The sequence below is a fragment of the Pezoporus flaviventris genome, unplaced genomic scaffold (genome assembly GCF_033815535.1).
Source record: "Pezoporus flaviventris isolate CSIRO_AGI_PZ_B2104156 unplaced genomic scaffold, CSIRO_AGI_Pfla_v1 ptg000022l, whole genome shotgun sequence".
Lineage (NCBI taxonomy): Eukaryota > Metazoa > Chordata > Aves > Psittaciformes > Psittacidae > Pezoporus > Pezoporus flaviventris.
In genome coordinates, this window is record NW_026892570.1 from 2,181,610 (window position 1) to 2,198,998 (window position 17,389).

The 17,389-nt window shown below is 35.2% G+C and overlaps 1 protein-coding gene across 1 annotated transcript in view; it reads right to left on the minus strand.

Annotated features, from left to right (window-relative positions):
* Positions 1-6,336: 6,336 nt before the first annotated feature.
* Positions 6,337-17,389, minus strand: part of RASEF (RAS and EF-hand domain containing) — a 41,769-nt gene continuing 30,716 nt past the window's right edge. The window contains exons 10-17 of the mRNA XM_061456254.1: positions 15,684-15,915; positions 14,509-14,646; positions 14,280-14,427; positions 13,258-13,339; positions 11,869-11,983; positions 10,929-11,048; positions 9,858-9,934; positions 6,337-8,513 (exon numbers count right to left, since the gene is read on the minus strand). Coding sequence (XP_061312238.1) covers positions 8,405-8,513; positions 9,858-9,934; positions 10,929-11,048; positions 11,869-11,983; positions 13,258-13,339; positions 14,280-14,427; positions 14,509-14,646; positions 15,684-15,915 — 1,021 coding nt within the window. The 3' untranslated portion in view covers positions 6,337-8,404. The remainder of the gene's footprint in view (positions 8,514-9,857; positions 9,935-10,928; positions 11,049-11,868; positions 11,984-13,257; positions 13,340-14,279; positions 14,428-14,508; positions 14,647-15,683; positions 15,916-17,389) is intronic.

Sequence of the window (17,389 nt, forward strand, 5' to 3'; positions counted from 1 at the left end):
TGGATTCAGAGGACATTTACACTAATGGGAAAAGATGACAAGAACACTGATGTCACTGCTACCTCTTATGAAACCACTATGAAAGCTCCTGTGATCTGCGATTTTAATTTTTTAAATTTTTAGGTGAAAGACAGCAGTTATTGTTTCATATACATATATGCACGTATAATACATGTAGTTCCATGTGTGTATATAGCAGAAAAATAAAGGTATATATACTCTAATGTGCATGTTTATGTCTATGTAGGCATGTATATGTATATACCTCCCTAAACCTTATTTTCCAGAATTGGAATACTGCTGTGCAAAAAGGGGTTACTCATCAATGCTTAATGTTACACTATCACTCATCTTTGGTTAATTCAGATGACTTCAAAGTAAATGTGGAAAATTGTATGTATTTTTCTGTATTTGCTGAAACTTCTTAGAGTAAAACTTATTTCATCTATACATATTTGTTCAGATTTCCACCACTTTAATCTAGGATACAGGTCAAGAAAGGAAAGAATTACAGAGTTGGCAAGGGCTGTGTATGGTTCAGTTAGGATGTTTGTGGCCACAACTCTGGTTAGAGGCAGGGTTAATGTTACACATAGTTTAAATACAGGACCATCTGCTCTCACAGTCCTGGTTTTAGATTGACATCTTTCACACAGTTGTTCCATTATTTGATCTATTCAATACATAGAGGTTAAGTAAGTTTGTTTAGTGGAATCAATCCAAATCTCAGGCACTTTGACTTATACAATGATAAAGAGAATTTTTCTAATAAATGTACTGCAAAATGCCTGAAGGCTTTCTCTGACACTCCAATAACAGATACCTCTGGCAAGATATATCTGGGACATCAGAATGATTCCCTAAGAACTACAAAAGGAAACACTTTGCAGGAATGGATACAGACTAAAGTGGAAAGCTACTTTTCGAGAATAAAAAAAAAAAAAGAGCCATGAGGCAGGCAGTATTCTGTTCTAAATTTGGCCTTCGCATTTTTTTTTTTTTATTCTGTTTTCCTTTCTCTTAAATGCTTCCATTGCTGTTGTATTCTGGTGCAAACACTTTTTTTTTGGAAATTCACAGCTGAACTAGGGAGCAGAAAATCCAAGCAACTCATAAGGAGGATTTTCCCCATACTTTTAAAAAGTCTGTCTTTGAATTCTTTTTTTCTTTTCCTATTTTTAAATCAGATCAAAAAGAGACCTTTTGCAAAAGGTAAGCAATAGCAAGTTCTTAGAAAGTCAGTTGTTATTTGCACAGTCTTAGAAAAGTGTAAGTAGAACACATCAGGTAAGTATTTTCAGTTGCAAGCAGTAAGATCAACTTATGTTGGTGCACCTCTCATTTTCCTTGGATTACAACACTAGCTTATGAATTAGAATTCCCCACTGACCACAGTATCAGTAAAAAGATATAACTTCTTAATGTAGGACTATAAAAACGGTTTCTGATTATATGCTGATAGTGTCAGATACCAGAAAATTGTTTCAGTTTCAACAACAGTTTATTTTGTGCAAATTATAAATAAGGCCACATGAAGAACAGGTTACAGAAATAGGGAGTAAAATACCTAAAGAGGTAAATTGATTTGAAAATTAAATTTTATGTCTTAATAATTTTGTGTTTTAAAGGAATTCAGGCTTTGAAAAGAGCATTTTTGCAGTGACACACACCCCAACCCCACCCCATCACTCCAGGCTTATTAATCTGTGGCAGAAAGAAGCCTTAGCTCTAGATCTGGTCACTAATGAAGCCAGGTGCAAGCTTAGAACAGGACTTGCTCTCACACAATGACCGCTGTCCCAGACCACACTTTTTCTGTTGCTCTAACTCCAGCTAAATTGGAGGTTTTATGCCTGAGAACATAATGCCTTTATGGACTTCAGAGTAGCTACAAAACCCAGCTAAAGCAAATCTAAAGTTCCTTGAGAACTGTGTAGGAGAAGGTTAAGGTTTCACTCCAAGCATAGAAACAGCAAAAGATGCAGAGTGTACTGCTAGCTAATGTCACTCTGAACTCATCAAGGAGCTCAAGGTATCAAAGCAAGGACAGATGTCAGCAGTACCCAGGAAAGCAGCAGCTGTTCTGGAGCCTAAGAATATACACCACAGCAGTTCTGCCAGTAAATCTAAGGACTTAACTTCAAAATCTATGGTACCTCTTTTCAGGCTGTCCTCAGCTCTTCTTATTAAAAGAGTATATTTAGTATGTTGAGACTACTTCGAATATATTTGTACTTACAAAGAATATATTTGTAGGAAGGTATCAGACAACAAAGTGCTTTTAAAAGTTTCTGTTGGATCAACATGGGTGCCTGGGCTAAAAGAATTGTGAATGGAGTGAGGGCCACAAGTAGTGTTCTTCAGGGCTCAGTTTCAATTACCTGGACAAGGGGATCAAGTGGGCCTTCAGTCAGTTTGCAGACAACACTAGCCTGGGTGTGTTGATCTGCTGGAGAGTAGGAAGGCTTTGTGGGGGATCTGGACAGGCTGGATCAATAGGCTGTGGCCAGTTGCACGAGATTCAACAAGGGAAAGTGCCAGATACACTCTTGGGCCACAACAACCCCATGCAACGCTATAGGCTGCGGGAAGAGTGGCAGGAAAGCTGCCTGGTAGAAAAGGACCTGGGGGTGTTGGTCAACAGCCAGCTGAGTATCAGCCAGCATTTGTTGATTTATGCTGATTCTGTGATTCTACAATAACATTTAAAGTTGCCAATTCTACCTGAAACAGCTTTTAATTTGGATTTGGGGGAAGTTTTTTCTTTGACATATGGACCCCTATATATTTTCAATAGAAAAATGAGGTCTACAGCCTTATGTAGAGCATATTTGCAATAGGCTTACTCCTTTTGGCTGTTTTGGTGAGGTTTTTTTATTTCTTACCTTACCAACATCAGATATTAGTGGTTAGACAGAGTGGATAAAGCATCTCTGTAAACAGATACAGCAGCAGAATTTCAAGACCTATTAAGGACACAGAGTGGGAGACATCTCTCAGTTCAGATGTAAGCTGATGACTGTTCATTAAGCCTAAGAATTTGGAGGCAGTCAGGGATACCAGTGGTTGCACCACTCTTGCATGGCTTTGGCCACAGAAATTTGTGAACCATGATGACATTAAGCTGACAGGTCACAGACACTACGCTGGACTGCTGCTGAGCACTGACAAAAAGAAAATACACTGAAGAAAAATGGCTATTGAAGCATATTTTATTATGTGCATATTATATTTATACGTAATTATAGCAAGTTCTAACACAGAAAATGCGTACTTCTTTTTAAACATATGTATGTAAAAAATTACAGTGAGTACAGTGATCTGTAGTTTTGAGGAGGAATAAACTGCATGAATACCAGTTTTAAACAGTATAAAGTTTCAAAAGTTTTCAAAATTCAGATATTCATACAACATACAGACTTTTATTAAAAGTTGGCACATGAAATTGGCACTGAATTTTTTCAGTATACTAGTATGAAGATACATTTCTATTTTAAATACTTTATATTCAGCGGGAAACCTTCACAGCTTGGGTTTAATTGTTACTCAGCCACGTAATGACTAATTTCTTATAAACCCAGCTATCTATAGCCATTCTTAAAAAGCAGAAAGGCCTTCTTTTTAGAGTAACACATCTGAAGCTACATTCCAAATATCCCCAGCTATCTATAGCCATTCTTAAAAAGCAGAAAGGCCTTCTTTTCACAAACTGAGTAACACATCTGAACCTACATTCCACATATCCAAGTCAAATTTTCTTTTACCACAGGAGCAGTTTTCCCACAAACCATATAAAATTAATGATGATGAACATTGATGCTACTAGTCCTACGGATACCAGTAAAAAGGATTAGGCCTGATAGTAATACAATAGGTGAGAAACACTAAAATAATGGGAGCTGTAAAAAGAATCTCAAAATCATAAGTAAACCAGACAGGGTCAGAGGGAAATCTGGCAGGAGTAACGGTAAAGGGCATTTGAACTGCACATGCGATAATTGGTCCATTTCTTTAATTACCTAATACAGCAAGAAACATCTTGGAAGTAGGTTTCTTTGTTATATAATAAAGTGCCTTGACTATGTGAATATACATCCCCCTTTGGTTTATGAATTAAGGTTCTTTCACTGATTTTTTTTTTCCTAAAAAGTTAGCTACTACCGTTGTACAGCAGTTGATTAGACAAAAAAAAAAAAAAAAAGAAAAAAGAAAGCCTCTTTAAAAGGATCTATATATGAACAGATTGTCTGCAGTAGCATAGAACCTATCAGCTTAATTAGGGATCTGCATGGATGCACATCTACATGATACTCCTGCAGGAGTGGCCCATAGATATTTTCCTTGGAATACATTTTAACAGACCACACAGATTTAAAACTGTAATTTATTTTTCTTAATATAATAGAAAAATTTTTAGTCAATAAAGTTACACAGAAAAATACTTCAACCATGTTAGACCATAGCTATACTTCTAAGAACGATAAACAGAAGCAGCAACTTGTTTTGTTAAGCCACTATTGTATGTTAAACAGGCACAAAGTGGTTACTAGAACTCAGGGGATCAAAACACTTTCCGGGCTTCTCACAGAAATTACTGCCTTAGAATTGTGTACTATGCCACAATTGAAAAGTATCAAAACCAATACAGGGTAAAATAACATTTCTGTGTTAACTGAATAATTTATTTGCAGATCATGTGGAAAAACAAGGCCTCTCCTTTTCAAATAAATACATGTATTAAGGGAACGCATACATTAACTTAAAAAAAAAACCAAAAAACAACTGTGCAATTAAATGCATAGTTGTTACGTACTAGACAAGAAAACATTCAAAGTACAACAGTGCAACCATGTCAGAGCACATAGCTGATGTTTGCCATTTTACATTTTAAGTAGGAGACAAGGTAAACCTCCAAAACAACACAAAACTTTAATTCACTATTCCATGTATAAATAGGTGCTTCAATTTCTTTTTTTTTTTTTCCTCCAAGTTCCTTTGCTTTAACATGAATTCTACACAGTATTATGTGAATATTCAGACTTAATGGAACTGATCATCATAGGATTTCTAAAACCAGTTCCAACACACCTATAACTATATCCCCATTTGGTAGTGCTTTTGTAGTAATTAAGACACTGACCATAAAACTTCACAAATGCAAAACTCTGTTAGCAGTTTCCAGCCTTGAATCTTATTTATAAAAAACAACACTGTTTCAGAATAAAATTGCTTTACATAACACACGAAAACTAGAGAGCTTAAAAAAGGGAGATTCAGTTTATATAATTTGGCCAAATAACATAAAAGAGATTTTGGTCATTAAAATAAATTTAGAAAGTACCCAAAATAGCAATGGCCAAATCCTCCAGAGAGAGAAAAAACAGGTGTGATGACAGGTCCCTGAACTCACATCCTTCAACCAGGCTCTCTACATGCATGGACATTCACATGGCACTCTCTATATGGTAAGAACCTTAGGTATGAAACTGAATTACTGCACACACACACACGCTGCCAATTCTGGGATGTTGGGATGTGCCAATTCTAGATACCCCTAGCAACATCTGCAAGAGGTACCTCACAGCATCACTATGCTGGTGAAGACAAGGCCAAGTAGGATCTAACACCCTACAAATACTGAAAGGGGACTCACCAAAGATCACAGCCAAACCCTTCATGGTAGCAGGAGAAGATATGAGGGGAAATGGCTACAAATTTGTGGCCACTTGGGAAACCAAAATTGGACATGGGGAGAAATTTTTATGCAGAAGTGGAGTGCAAGCATGGGAACAGGCTGCAAGAATGGTGGTAGTCTTTCGGGATTTTCACAGCCTGGCCAGCCGATCCAACAACTAACCTGATCTAAGGCTGGCAACAGTGCCTGGGTGCACTGAACCCAGAAATCCTTCTGGGATTCCAGAAATCCTTCTAACAACTTTACATGATTTTGTGAATTCAGCCAAAATGTTTTACTCATGCAGGTGTGTCAACAAGGTTTAGACTCATATATTTCACCTCATCTACTACAGGCTAAGACCACAGAGCTGTGGTTCAGGGGACACACATAGAATGCTGAGCCTTAGTCTAAACTCCACAAGTTAATCAAAGTTAATGATGAAGAAGCAATATTTCGGAATGCAGATAACAGCTTATAATCACGATCTTTTCCTTCTTTTTTTCTCTGAAAAAATGCAAATGCCTACGTGTAAGCTTACCCTTCAGAAACGAAGTGCTGGATCATCTCCCACTCTACTACTGCATGAAAAACTACCTGCAAATAAAGCTTACATGAATTCTACTCCCATTTCACTCCTGTGAACAGAGAGAGAAGCTTTTACACACAAAAAAAAACCAACAAAAAAACAACCCACAGAAAAGGCCCTTATCAATGCACTCAGTGAAGTGTGTTTTTCTCCTCAGAGAAGCTAATTACGGCTGTAATTTTGTTGCTTAAATAATACAAGGTAAACAACAAAACAAATCAACAAAAGTAAACAACAGATACATGACCAGGCATATTCCTGATACACCTGTGTCTCCTTCAATCTCTGCCACCTGCTCTAAGTAACTCTCAGGATTACAGTGAGGCATCTTGTACTGCTGGGTGGGAGGATGCTACAATCCTAAAGTCTCCTGCATGGAAGAAGGTAGTGTGTAAAGATTTCCTTAGTAATAAGGAATTACCTTAGTAATACAAAAAGGAAAACAAACATGTTTTCTCTTCTAGGGTTGAAGTACAATACAGTGAAATAAAATGCCTTATTCCTTTTGTCATTAGATTTCTCTGTCTTGTTAAGAACAATCTTTCAGCTTGTTACCTGAGGATTAACTGCTCTGATTTAGAGGTTTGAAAGGATGCCTAATTACACTGCTCCTCCTACTTTAAAACTGTTCGGTTGGTTTGTTTTGTTTTTTTTTAATTCTGAACCATCCTGTTTCTGAGAACTCCACATTTTATAAAACTGGTAATGCAGCACAGGCTATACACCATTCAGCTATAGTGCTGATAAAATGCAGTAACAGCTGCTTGTCATATGGGTTTTCAATCACTCCATAAAACTTTATCCAAAGTTTATTTCCCAAGCTAGGTGTCAGCTTGGAGATGTTTTATTAATATACACAATAAAAACAGAAACAACTTACTGGCTCTGAAGGAGCCCTTTCCCAGTCCAACAAAAATTTGTGAAAGATGAGACGAACTGGATCATGATTGTTAACTACAGAGAGACCTACAATTTTTACTACACTACAGGATTGTTGGGAACTGTTATAAGCAATAATAACTTGGCTTTTAGAGCTACTGAGACCTAAAGCTACCACCCACTCGTGAGTTTCTCAGAGTTTTCCTTAAATCAGAAAAAAAGAGTTCTAATTAAGGTAAGTGGTCGCTGTTCATTTCAGGTATTTCTCTTAATGAAGATTTTAAACAGATCTCTGTGCATGTGCAGCAATTCTTTCACCTGCAAGTTTAACACTTAAAAAAATGCATCAAGAATATCCACTAAAAGAGACTCCTCTGTACTACTATGATTTCTCAATTAGGGTCTGAATGGAAGATAGGACAAACAAGGGAAAAATTACAACCCGCATCTCTCTGTAATACTAATAATGATCTAATCTAAACAAACAGGCAGGTGTTGGATAATTAATTCATCTCGGTAATCCTACATATCACAAGTATAATAGTCTCTCTGGAATTTTGAATGGTAATAGACCATGCAAATGTTCCTTTCACTTCTGAGCTGTGTAGGATCAGATGTGAAGTCTACTTCTCAGTTCTGAATCAAACCCCACCTCCCAAATTAAATAAATTCTAACTCACTAGATTTTGCAAAATTTCACCAGAACCCCATGCGCTTGCCACTGTCTCAACCTGACAGAGACCATTCTGCTTCGTGCCCTGAACTTAGGGCTTACCTGGATCTAGACAAACTTTCGATGTTTTGCGGTTTTCCTGGGAAAGGTTTCATCAGCATATAACTTAAGACATCCAAAAAACTACATAAGCAGGCACGAACAAAAAGATTAAAAAAATTGAAGGTGTAATATTTTTCTTTTCCTGTGATATATGATATTACAATATTCTGTGCATAAGAAATCTTGAGCCCTTAGAGAAATAAGCAGGTAAAGATGATAAAATACATTACAATATTATATGCAGTGACAACCATAGCATTGATTTGACTTACGCTACTTAAAAAAAGTGAAACCAAAGCCTATGGGACAAAGCAAGTGCACAGATACGAATGGACAGAAGAGTCTGGATTTTTAACATGACGTACAATTTCTAAATACACAAATGGATAGTCCACAATAAAAAGAATACATTATTGAAATCCTTCATTAACTTTTTTTTTGTTTTTTTAGCATACAAGTTATTTAGGTCAGGAAAAGCATCTATCAGTTAAACATTGCAACAGTTTTTCTTGAGCGCTAATTTTTTGACAGGTGTCACAGCCAGGCTGGTTACTGACTTCGTATCATCTTGATTACCACTTCGTTTTCGCACTTCACTGTAAAGAAACCCCAAAACCAAAAAAATGCATTCAATTAATACATTTTCATTCATGCTCACTGTTCTGTTTCCCCCAGTATATATTACAGAGCTCAACATCATCGATTGCATCGTCAAAACGCTGGGGTTTAGTGCACAGAATCAACATGTCTCCTTGGGAATCATAGCAGTATTTCTATACAAATCATAGCTAGTGCTAGAAATATAGTAATTTCTGATGCAAAATAACTCTCCTTATATTAGTAGAATAAATTCATAAAGTAGCTCTAAGAACACTGTATTATTCAGCATAATGGTAATGAAATGTTAATTTCAAAATGATGTGCTTCTTTCAAAGAATACAGATTCCGAGTACTTAAGAAATTGCAGACCATCATTCCAGACCAAAGTTCTGGGTAATGTCTAAACAATATGAGCATCAATGTGCTTTATGAAGAAAATTTTTATTTTTGAGATCCTGAAGAGAGAGGTGCCAAGTGGCAAAACATTTTTTTATCCTTGAAACAGTTAAACAAAGGTATCATGTTTAAACATTAGAGATACTTTTCCAGCTATGATTAATGTTATAGAACTGTCCTATATATGTTCTCTAATCTTTTAATCCACAGCTGCATTCACGGCCAGGTTCTTTGTAACATGACTTTTAACAAATTGGCCACTAAATTCGCACTGACATTGACAGACAAATAAATTATATTATAATCAAGACTTGTTTGAAAAGGTAGTAGAAGTGTAATGTTTGGCTCACACATTATCACAGAAATACCTGGTTGCTAAATGGATCACAAATGCTATCTTTTACATAATTTAGAGAAAGGGATATCAAAGAATATACATGGGATTAGAATGGTCAGTAATAAAACTGAGTATATATGTGAAAGAATTATGAATTAATTATACATAATTATACGTACTTAATTTAGGAAAGAATTAAGAAAGTAAATTCACTAGGTTTTAAAACTGTGAGCTCCTTAATTGAGCTGTAATTTAAATATTAATTATCAAGACATCTTTGTAACATTTGCAAGCAGAAATGTTACTTGATTAAACTGAGAAAAAATCCTACCTTGTAGTTACCTATAAAGATTAAATATGTTATTAATTTTTAAATTCTGTTTGTTGAATTTTATGTTGGTACAGGTACAATTTTGGATGTACATGTGCAATGTGCATGATGTGTAATTTGATAATAATACACAAATGTAGAGTTCACAATAAAAAGAATACAAAGAAAAATATAAAAAAATACAAAGAATCTTTGTATGTGTATTCACATATCACGTCCATTTCATTAAATATACTCAAGATTTTTTTATTCAAAAATAGAAATATAGCTACTTACCGAGCAAGATGAAGAACTGCTTCTACAACATTAGATCCATCTTTAGCACTTGTTTCACAGAATAGTGCATTATAAGTCTGTAAGTAAAAATAAACGTTGAACTAACTAATCTGAAATGGTTTCCATGTGAATATATATATTCAATTACAAACAGTTTCCTCAACAACACACAAAGAAAGATGACATACATTTAAATGAACAGGACTTTTATCTCACTCTTCATTCTCCAATATGTTCACATTAGTACTGTGAAAAAACCAGTAATTACTTTCTAATTGTATTTTTTTTATATTCAGTATATTCTGAATTAACAAACTGAATAAAAAACACATCATAGGAATAATGTCCAAATTAAATCTTGTCCACAAGACTGCAAAATAGGAAGAGAGTTGCTAAAACAGGTTACTGAATCCAGCTTGTTAGCTACCTATAAACTACAGTATGTGGTATTCTAAGTTAACCAGAAATATCATTCAGACATGACACTTGCCTTTGTATAATCAATCAATTGCTCAACCACTCAGAAATTCAAGACATTAAAACTTCTATATTTTTTTCTGCAAAATAGGTGATATCCGCATCCCTTATCCCCCACATAAATACATGCACAAAACTTGTCCAGACTTCTATTTATAGCAGAGAGTTCCTTATTTCTTTCTGCAGACATCACAGGAATACCAGACAGTCTCTTGAAGATGAAAATATTCCTCTCAAAAGCTGGACAGACACGAGCTAGGTGAAAGCCTTGTATGCTCACTAGTGTGCTTTGTATTTGCACTGGTGATTTCTCTTTGGCAGCAGCAAACATCAGTCTCCTAGTCCATCTACTTTTCACCATAAAGGTTGAGAAAACTATCCCAGGCAAAAATTAAGTGCAGCTCAGTGAAAACTGAGCTGAGATTTAGCCCAGTGAACAAATAGGATAGTTTTCATGAAAAATATCTATGAATCCTAATTACTCCATTTGAACAAACAAGCAGAAAATTACTTCTGTTTACTAGTTTCTCAGATGGTTCTCAGATTCAAGTTTTGAAGACCATTTTATATTAAAGAGGTAGACTTGGACCTTACCATGGCCAGCTTTTCTCCATAATTTACAGAAACACATTTTTGTCCTTGTTCTGTAACAGTTTGACGGAGATCCGCTTTGTTACCCACCATCATAATTGGAATATTCTCATGAGTTGCATCCTGTAAAAGGATTTTATTTCCTTATTGCTAGAACACTCAGAAAACAAAAAAAGTAACTGGCATCATCATGTCATATTGATTTTCTTCCCACAAAAATAATTTTCCTCACTATCACAAAAAATGACAGATAATGAGAGTAATGCTGAGAATCATGAGCTAATTCATATTTAACATCAGCCTGCAAAGATGGGCTTCCCAACAAGACATTTTGTATGTTAAGTTATCCTAATGGAAATGGTTACAATACCCAAATGCTGTATTAACAAAATTACTATGGGGAAAGTGTCAAACTCCTGCAGTATGATTAAAAGAAATGCCTTTCAGAAGACGAATTAAAGATCTTGCTTAATTCTTTCACTCTTCTTAAATGCTTCTGGTATGAGAGAAAAATGCTCTATGTTACATGCAAATTTGTATTCAAATAAACAAACAAGAAGTAATAGTAGAAAGAAATACTCAAAATTTCACTTGAACTATAGCTAATTTACAGAATCTACCACATTGGTTTAAAATGCAAAGACTCCAAGGAATACTCCAGCCATCCACAAGAGAGTATCTGAAGCGGGCTGTCATATTGATTTCAAAAGGAACTGAATGGGAAGAGTGTGATTACATGACACCTTTTTATACAAAAACATGTATCAGTTTTAGCACTAACTGAATATGTCTGGACACATTTAGGACTCCCATGTAGCTTTTATGTCTATGCGTGTTTGCAGTCTGGCTAAATCCAACATCCAGATACTCAAATTTTATAAATAATAAAGATAAAAATGCAGTGAAACATAGCTTGTAACTTGCACATACTTAAGGTTCTTACCTCAATCATATCCACCCATTCTCTCACATTAAGAAAGCTTTTTTCACAAGTTACATCATATAGTAGTAAGACACCATCTGCTCTTCTGAAGTATGACTTAGCAATACTTCGGAATCTTTCAGAAAAAACAAAATCTGCATAAGGCCACATCATCAAAAACTAATTCAATTCAACGTTATTAAGAACACCACATTTCTTTATTACACTACTGAGGAGGATTCCCTCCACACTACAAGATGAGTTTTCTCATAACTTCTTTTGTAAGTAGATCTTGAAAAGTGCTCCTGTAGGCCTATAAATCTGCCATAAGGACCCATAGAATCCTTTCCTAAACATCAATCATAATTTTTTGTATGAAAACAAAAATGTAGTCTACCTTATATCTATAAAATATAATCTGCTTTACAGTGGAATTTTGATTAGGTAACAAGGCTTTTTCACTTACATACAACTTTAGAAATTGAGTGGGTTATTCTGCTACATTTGAAAACCTATGAAACCAGTAATTTGGAATTAATTCATCAGTGACAGTCATCTCAGCCACTATCGTAACACAATCAACTTAACAACCAAGGACAGCAACTAGGTATTTAGAATATATTTTAAAATATTCTTCATCAATTTATTCTGTGGGAGGAGAACAGTTGAGCCTCTGACTACCTACTTCACATAATTACTCCTACAGGCAAAAAAACCCTCAGACAGACCAATACAAATCTTGGTCAATAAACAGATTAAACTGACTTCCAAGGTGTTAGATTAACCTCTTAACAAGCCCAAAAGCTATTAGTAAAGAAGTAATGGCTCTCAAGTAAATTTGTCATAGGATTTTGAGGAAATTCTACACAATAATTTGAAGGACCTTGGGTATACATTCATCAAACTGTATAATTTCACTGTAAGTCTTTTTAAAGTCTTCCAGAAGAAGTTTTCATACCCTTAATGCAATGCAAATCAGGATCGGGACTTTCAAGGAAAGGAGAGGATGGTGAAGGAAAGGGAATCTCTTAAGATAAAGCCTGTGCAGTAATACAGGTCTGTGAGGACAAAGAGGGAAGACACAATGTACATTTACTCCATCTTTTTGTATTGCAAGAGAGGGGCACATGGGTTTAATTAATTAATGCTGTGGTGAACCTCAACTATTTCTCCCTGCAGACAGAAGAGATTACCTAAGGCATCACCATGGCTAACAAATAAATGTTCCACCTGTCACAGGTCTCAGCAGAGCAAAATCACATCTGGTATACACACTTGCATATGGCCAAAATGACTTACTGTAGGGTCATTTAATATTTAGTGTGTATTTGTTTTTACCTAGGTGGAAAAAGACAAACATCTTTTAGAAACAAAACAACTGAAATTATGCAAGTGCAAAGAATCACTAACCTCTCCTGCCCAGCTGTGTCCCACAGTTGTAGCACTGTAGGTTCTCCATCAACAATTAGTCTTTTCATTTGAAAATCCACACCTGAAAAGAACGTGTATAGACAAACAAAAAAAACATCAGTAACCTTAAAAACCCCACAGAAAATGTCAAGTTATGTGCCATATACAAGTTATTTCAAAATTCATCTCTTTTAATAGATTATGAGATTTCAGTCATGAACATAGCCTTGAACTGCAATAATCCCCTGAACGTATTTATCTTTAGAAAAACATTTACAGAAATATTTTACCACATATTTTCCCAGAAACATTAATACAAATGTGTCATTATGACCAGCAAACAAGAACATCTCTATTTCTCTAAGCAGTTTTATGGAAGAAGAGAAAATGTTTTATAAACAGACTATTTCAAATGCCAAGAAGAAGAAAGATAAATTAAAACAAAAATCCTGACTCACAGGCAATAAAACAAATATATAATTATGATTTAATTAGAGGACAAAAATTAAGTATTTGGAATCAGTAAAAAAGTTAGTCAGCTGACAGCTATTATAATACACACAAGTCAGAAATCCCTTCAGCTGCATTTAAACAAAAGCTTCAATAACACTTTGAAGAAACACACACACACAAAAAAATACTATAAAAGACATTAAATGGTAGTATGAAATACTAAGGAAAGAGGAAAGAGCTGAGGACAAGAAAGTAATGAAAAATGTGAAAATGATCATACAGACATTCTAAGTCCATTACACTCAAACTCCCTTTTCTAGTGCTTGATGTTGTTCAGGAACAGGCTTTGTACTTTGCAAAGAGAAACAAAATTACAGCAATTACCTATTATCTACTCCAGCCAGCAGTGAGGCACTTCTAATCTTTAGCACTCAATTAGATCTCACATCCTAAGAAATTACATGTGTATATTCAGGAAACTCTGGCAAGCAACCACAGAGGGTAATCTTTTTACCCACTTCCACAGAACAGCAATGAAATTAACTTTAGAATTTTAAGAACAACTATACCCAGGGTTGCACTTGTGTTGCCTCGAAATTCATTCTTGCAAAGTCTTGTAAGGAAACTGGATTTTCCCACTGCTGCATCTCCAGCAAGAACAATCTTGTAAGCTTTCTCTGAACTGGGGTATTTCAGAGCACATTCGGTTGCATCTGACTGAAAATAAAAAGAACCCCTCTGTTTCAACTCATATTTTCCACATCAAACACTTCTTTTTTTTCCTAAAGAACTGGTTACCTGAGGGGTGAGAGCAGATATGTATCTCCTTGTTGACACAACTGAACTGCTCCGACTTACTGGTCGTGAGGTCTTCCAGTCTAATACCACACTGCTGTTATCAGGACTGTATGCATCTTCATCCCTGATCTCTGGAACCTGAAAATACAAGCTAGTGTGTTAGCTCCAGTAAGAAAAATACTTTTTTTTTGAATGGTACAGCTAAGACTGCTTAAAACATTTGTTCTTGCAGTTTGGATTAAACAGAGATAAATGACCAAATTTTAGTTGAAAAACTGTGATTATTTTGTTCTTATTTACACTTGTTCTTCATTACAGCCTACATTTCGTCCTTAAATGTGTTTGCTGTTTGGTGTACATGCTTTCAGTACAGTATTCAGATAGAAATCTAATTTCCACATGGAAAATTCAGCTTAAAAAAATGATTACAATAAACAAATACTTTATTTCAAAACTTATTTTACAAAAATATTTTCCTACAGGGCATTACTCTCTATCCTACAACAACAGGATAGAGAGTAATAGCTCAAACTAAATTAAATACAGCACAGCTGTAATCACCACTATTCATAGCATTTTTCAACTGCAACAGACTAAATGTCTCTACTAAATGCACAGCAAAGGATCTGCTGTATAAAACCCTGTGTTCTGCTGTGCTTGATGCTAGCCTTGCTACACAGTCATCAGCAAAGCCCCCCATTTTACTAACAATAAAATGGACACAATACACATTCTTACATTTCTAAATTCTCTGAGACTTAATGTAAGTCAATGTATGCACTAACAGTATTCTTTTTCTCATAAATGTTTTTTCATTCAATGCCACAACATAGTAAGAAAAAGTGAACAGAAACCTATTTAACTGCTACAGTATTTGCTTTCCTACCATTAGAAAATGAACTCCTGTCTGCATGCTGTTTGACAATGCTCAAAAAACACATGTACTTCAAAAATGAAGTTATTACTTCAAACATCTATCAAATATGTCAAAAAGAACATTTTATTTTAAAGACGAATAACTATACATTCTCAAAAAAAAAGTCATTAATCTTATCTGAATGCATACAAATACAATATTAACTGGCCTTTGAGGAAATATCCATTTCAAAAACCAGGAAACTAATTTTGTCTCCATCAAGGGTCTTCTTCAGAGAAGGAGTAAGTCTGGCACTTACATCTGTATCAGAAGCATCACCACCAAAGCTTTCTTGCATACACTGTGACCTTGGAAAAGTCCTTTGATGCCTGTATTCCACTTCTGAATCATACTCATTTGAATCTCTCAAGGTAGACAAACCACTGTCAAAACAGCTCTCAGGTAAACTGTCAACTTCACAGTTAATCCTTTGCATAGGATCACAAAGGGCTAAAGAATCATAATCTTCATCCACACAAGAAGGAGATGATCTAATAAAAAATATTGGGGGGAGGGACAATTATTCACAACTGTTTTTTCTAACAAAAACTACGCCATTCTGGAATAGTCAATACTTAGAAATCCTTAGAAATCCTAATATACAGTTTAAGGTGTACGTTAATGCCATTTTTGCCATGCTAAGTAATTTATTTTTCAATCCTAAATATGCTCAGATTAAATTACATAATCTATGTTATTGATGATGATTTACTGGGTCTCTGTAAGAAAGTCTATTTATTCATACACACACACACACAAAAAAAAAAGAAAAAATATTCAGAAAAATTACATACAATGAAGACATCTTAGGCAGAATATGACTGCTGATGGTTTAGCTACTTTTGGCTTATTCTAAGGCACATAAAATGACCTTGATGTACTATATCTAATTCAAATGAATGCATTTGCTCACAGAAGCACACAGGCCAGTAAGTAACAGTTAGAAACACAGAAAAGGAGATAGCCAAGTTCAGGAGAGGAGTAATGGTGGAAGAAGTCACTGAAACATGTTTTATTATAGTTTTAGGCTACACAAAACTTCAGGTTTTACACAGAAGTCCTTTCTTTTCCCTCACCCTTCCTTCAAAGACCTTTCCTTTACTTTTTTCTTTTTTTTCCCTTCCCTTTCTGGATGCTGTAATATATATATAGAAATACTTAAATGGATGCAGCAATGACAGTAGTTATGGCTTATAGAAAATAAAACTAGTTTTTTATCTGTGTAAATGAATCTAGAGAAAAAAAAGATTAATAGAGTCATTCTTAAAGTGGTCAATCTTTCAAAAAGGTTTACTACTGCTACAGTCATTATCCTGCTCCTGCAACAAGACAGGGACAGGCACAAATTAAAGTCAGGTAGAAAAGGTTTCCAAGTCACAGCATAGAAGACAGGACCAGTTTGGGAATGGATGTGAAGCACTAAACTACTAGAACAGGCCAGGTCAGCATCAATCCTTGTAAAGACAGTTTGCTGCAAGAGGGGTTGGAAGCTCCCAGAGCAATGGCACACCACAAAATACAGTGGGGGAAAATCACCTAATTATGAAGCTGTTACTGACTCAGATATAATCCCTCCTTGCAAGTGGCCAAATAGAGGTGACAGAGGCACCAACATCCCATGCACCAACATCCAGAACCATCTAATTTACATCCCTTCAAGCTAATAAATAACCACATCAATGAGAATGATATTTGCTGTGGAATATCACAGCATCCATGCTATTTGTATTCATGCACCTACTAGCCTCTACCAAATCACTGAAATACAGAAGAAGGGTGCATGCTACAACAAACAAGCTTGTCAGGCTTTCCCTGGAATAAAAGGTCTTTAGTAGCCAATTTTTAACTTCACTGAAGCATGAATTCAATGCTGGGAATTTCACACCTGCTTAAAGCAGGTTAGACCAAGATGTATGATAAGTTTAAAAAAGAAAAAAAAAAAAAAGAAGAAAAGAAAATATACCT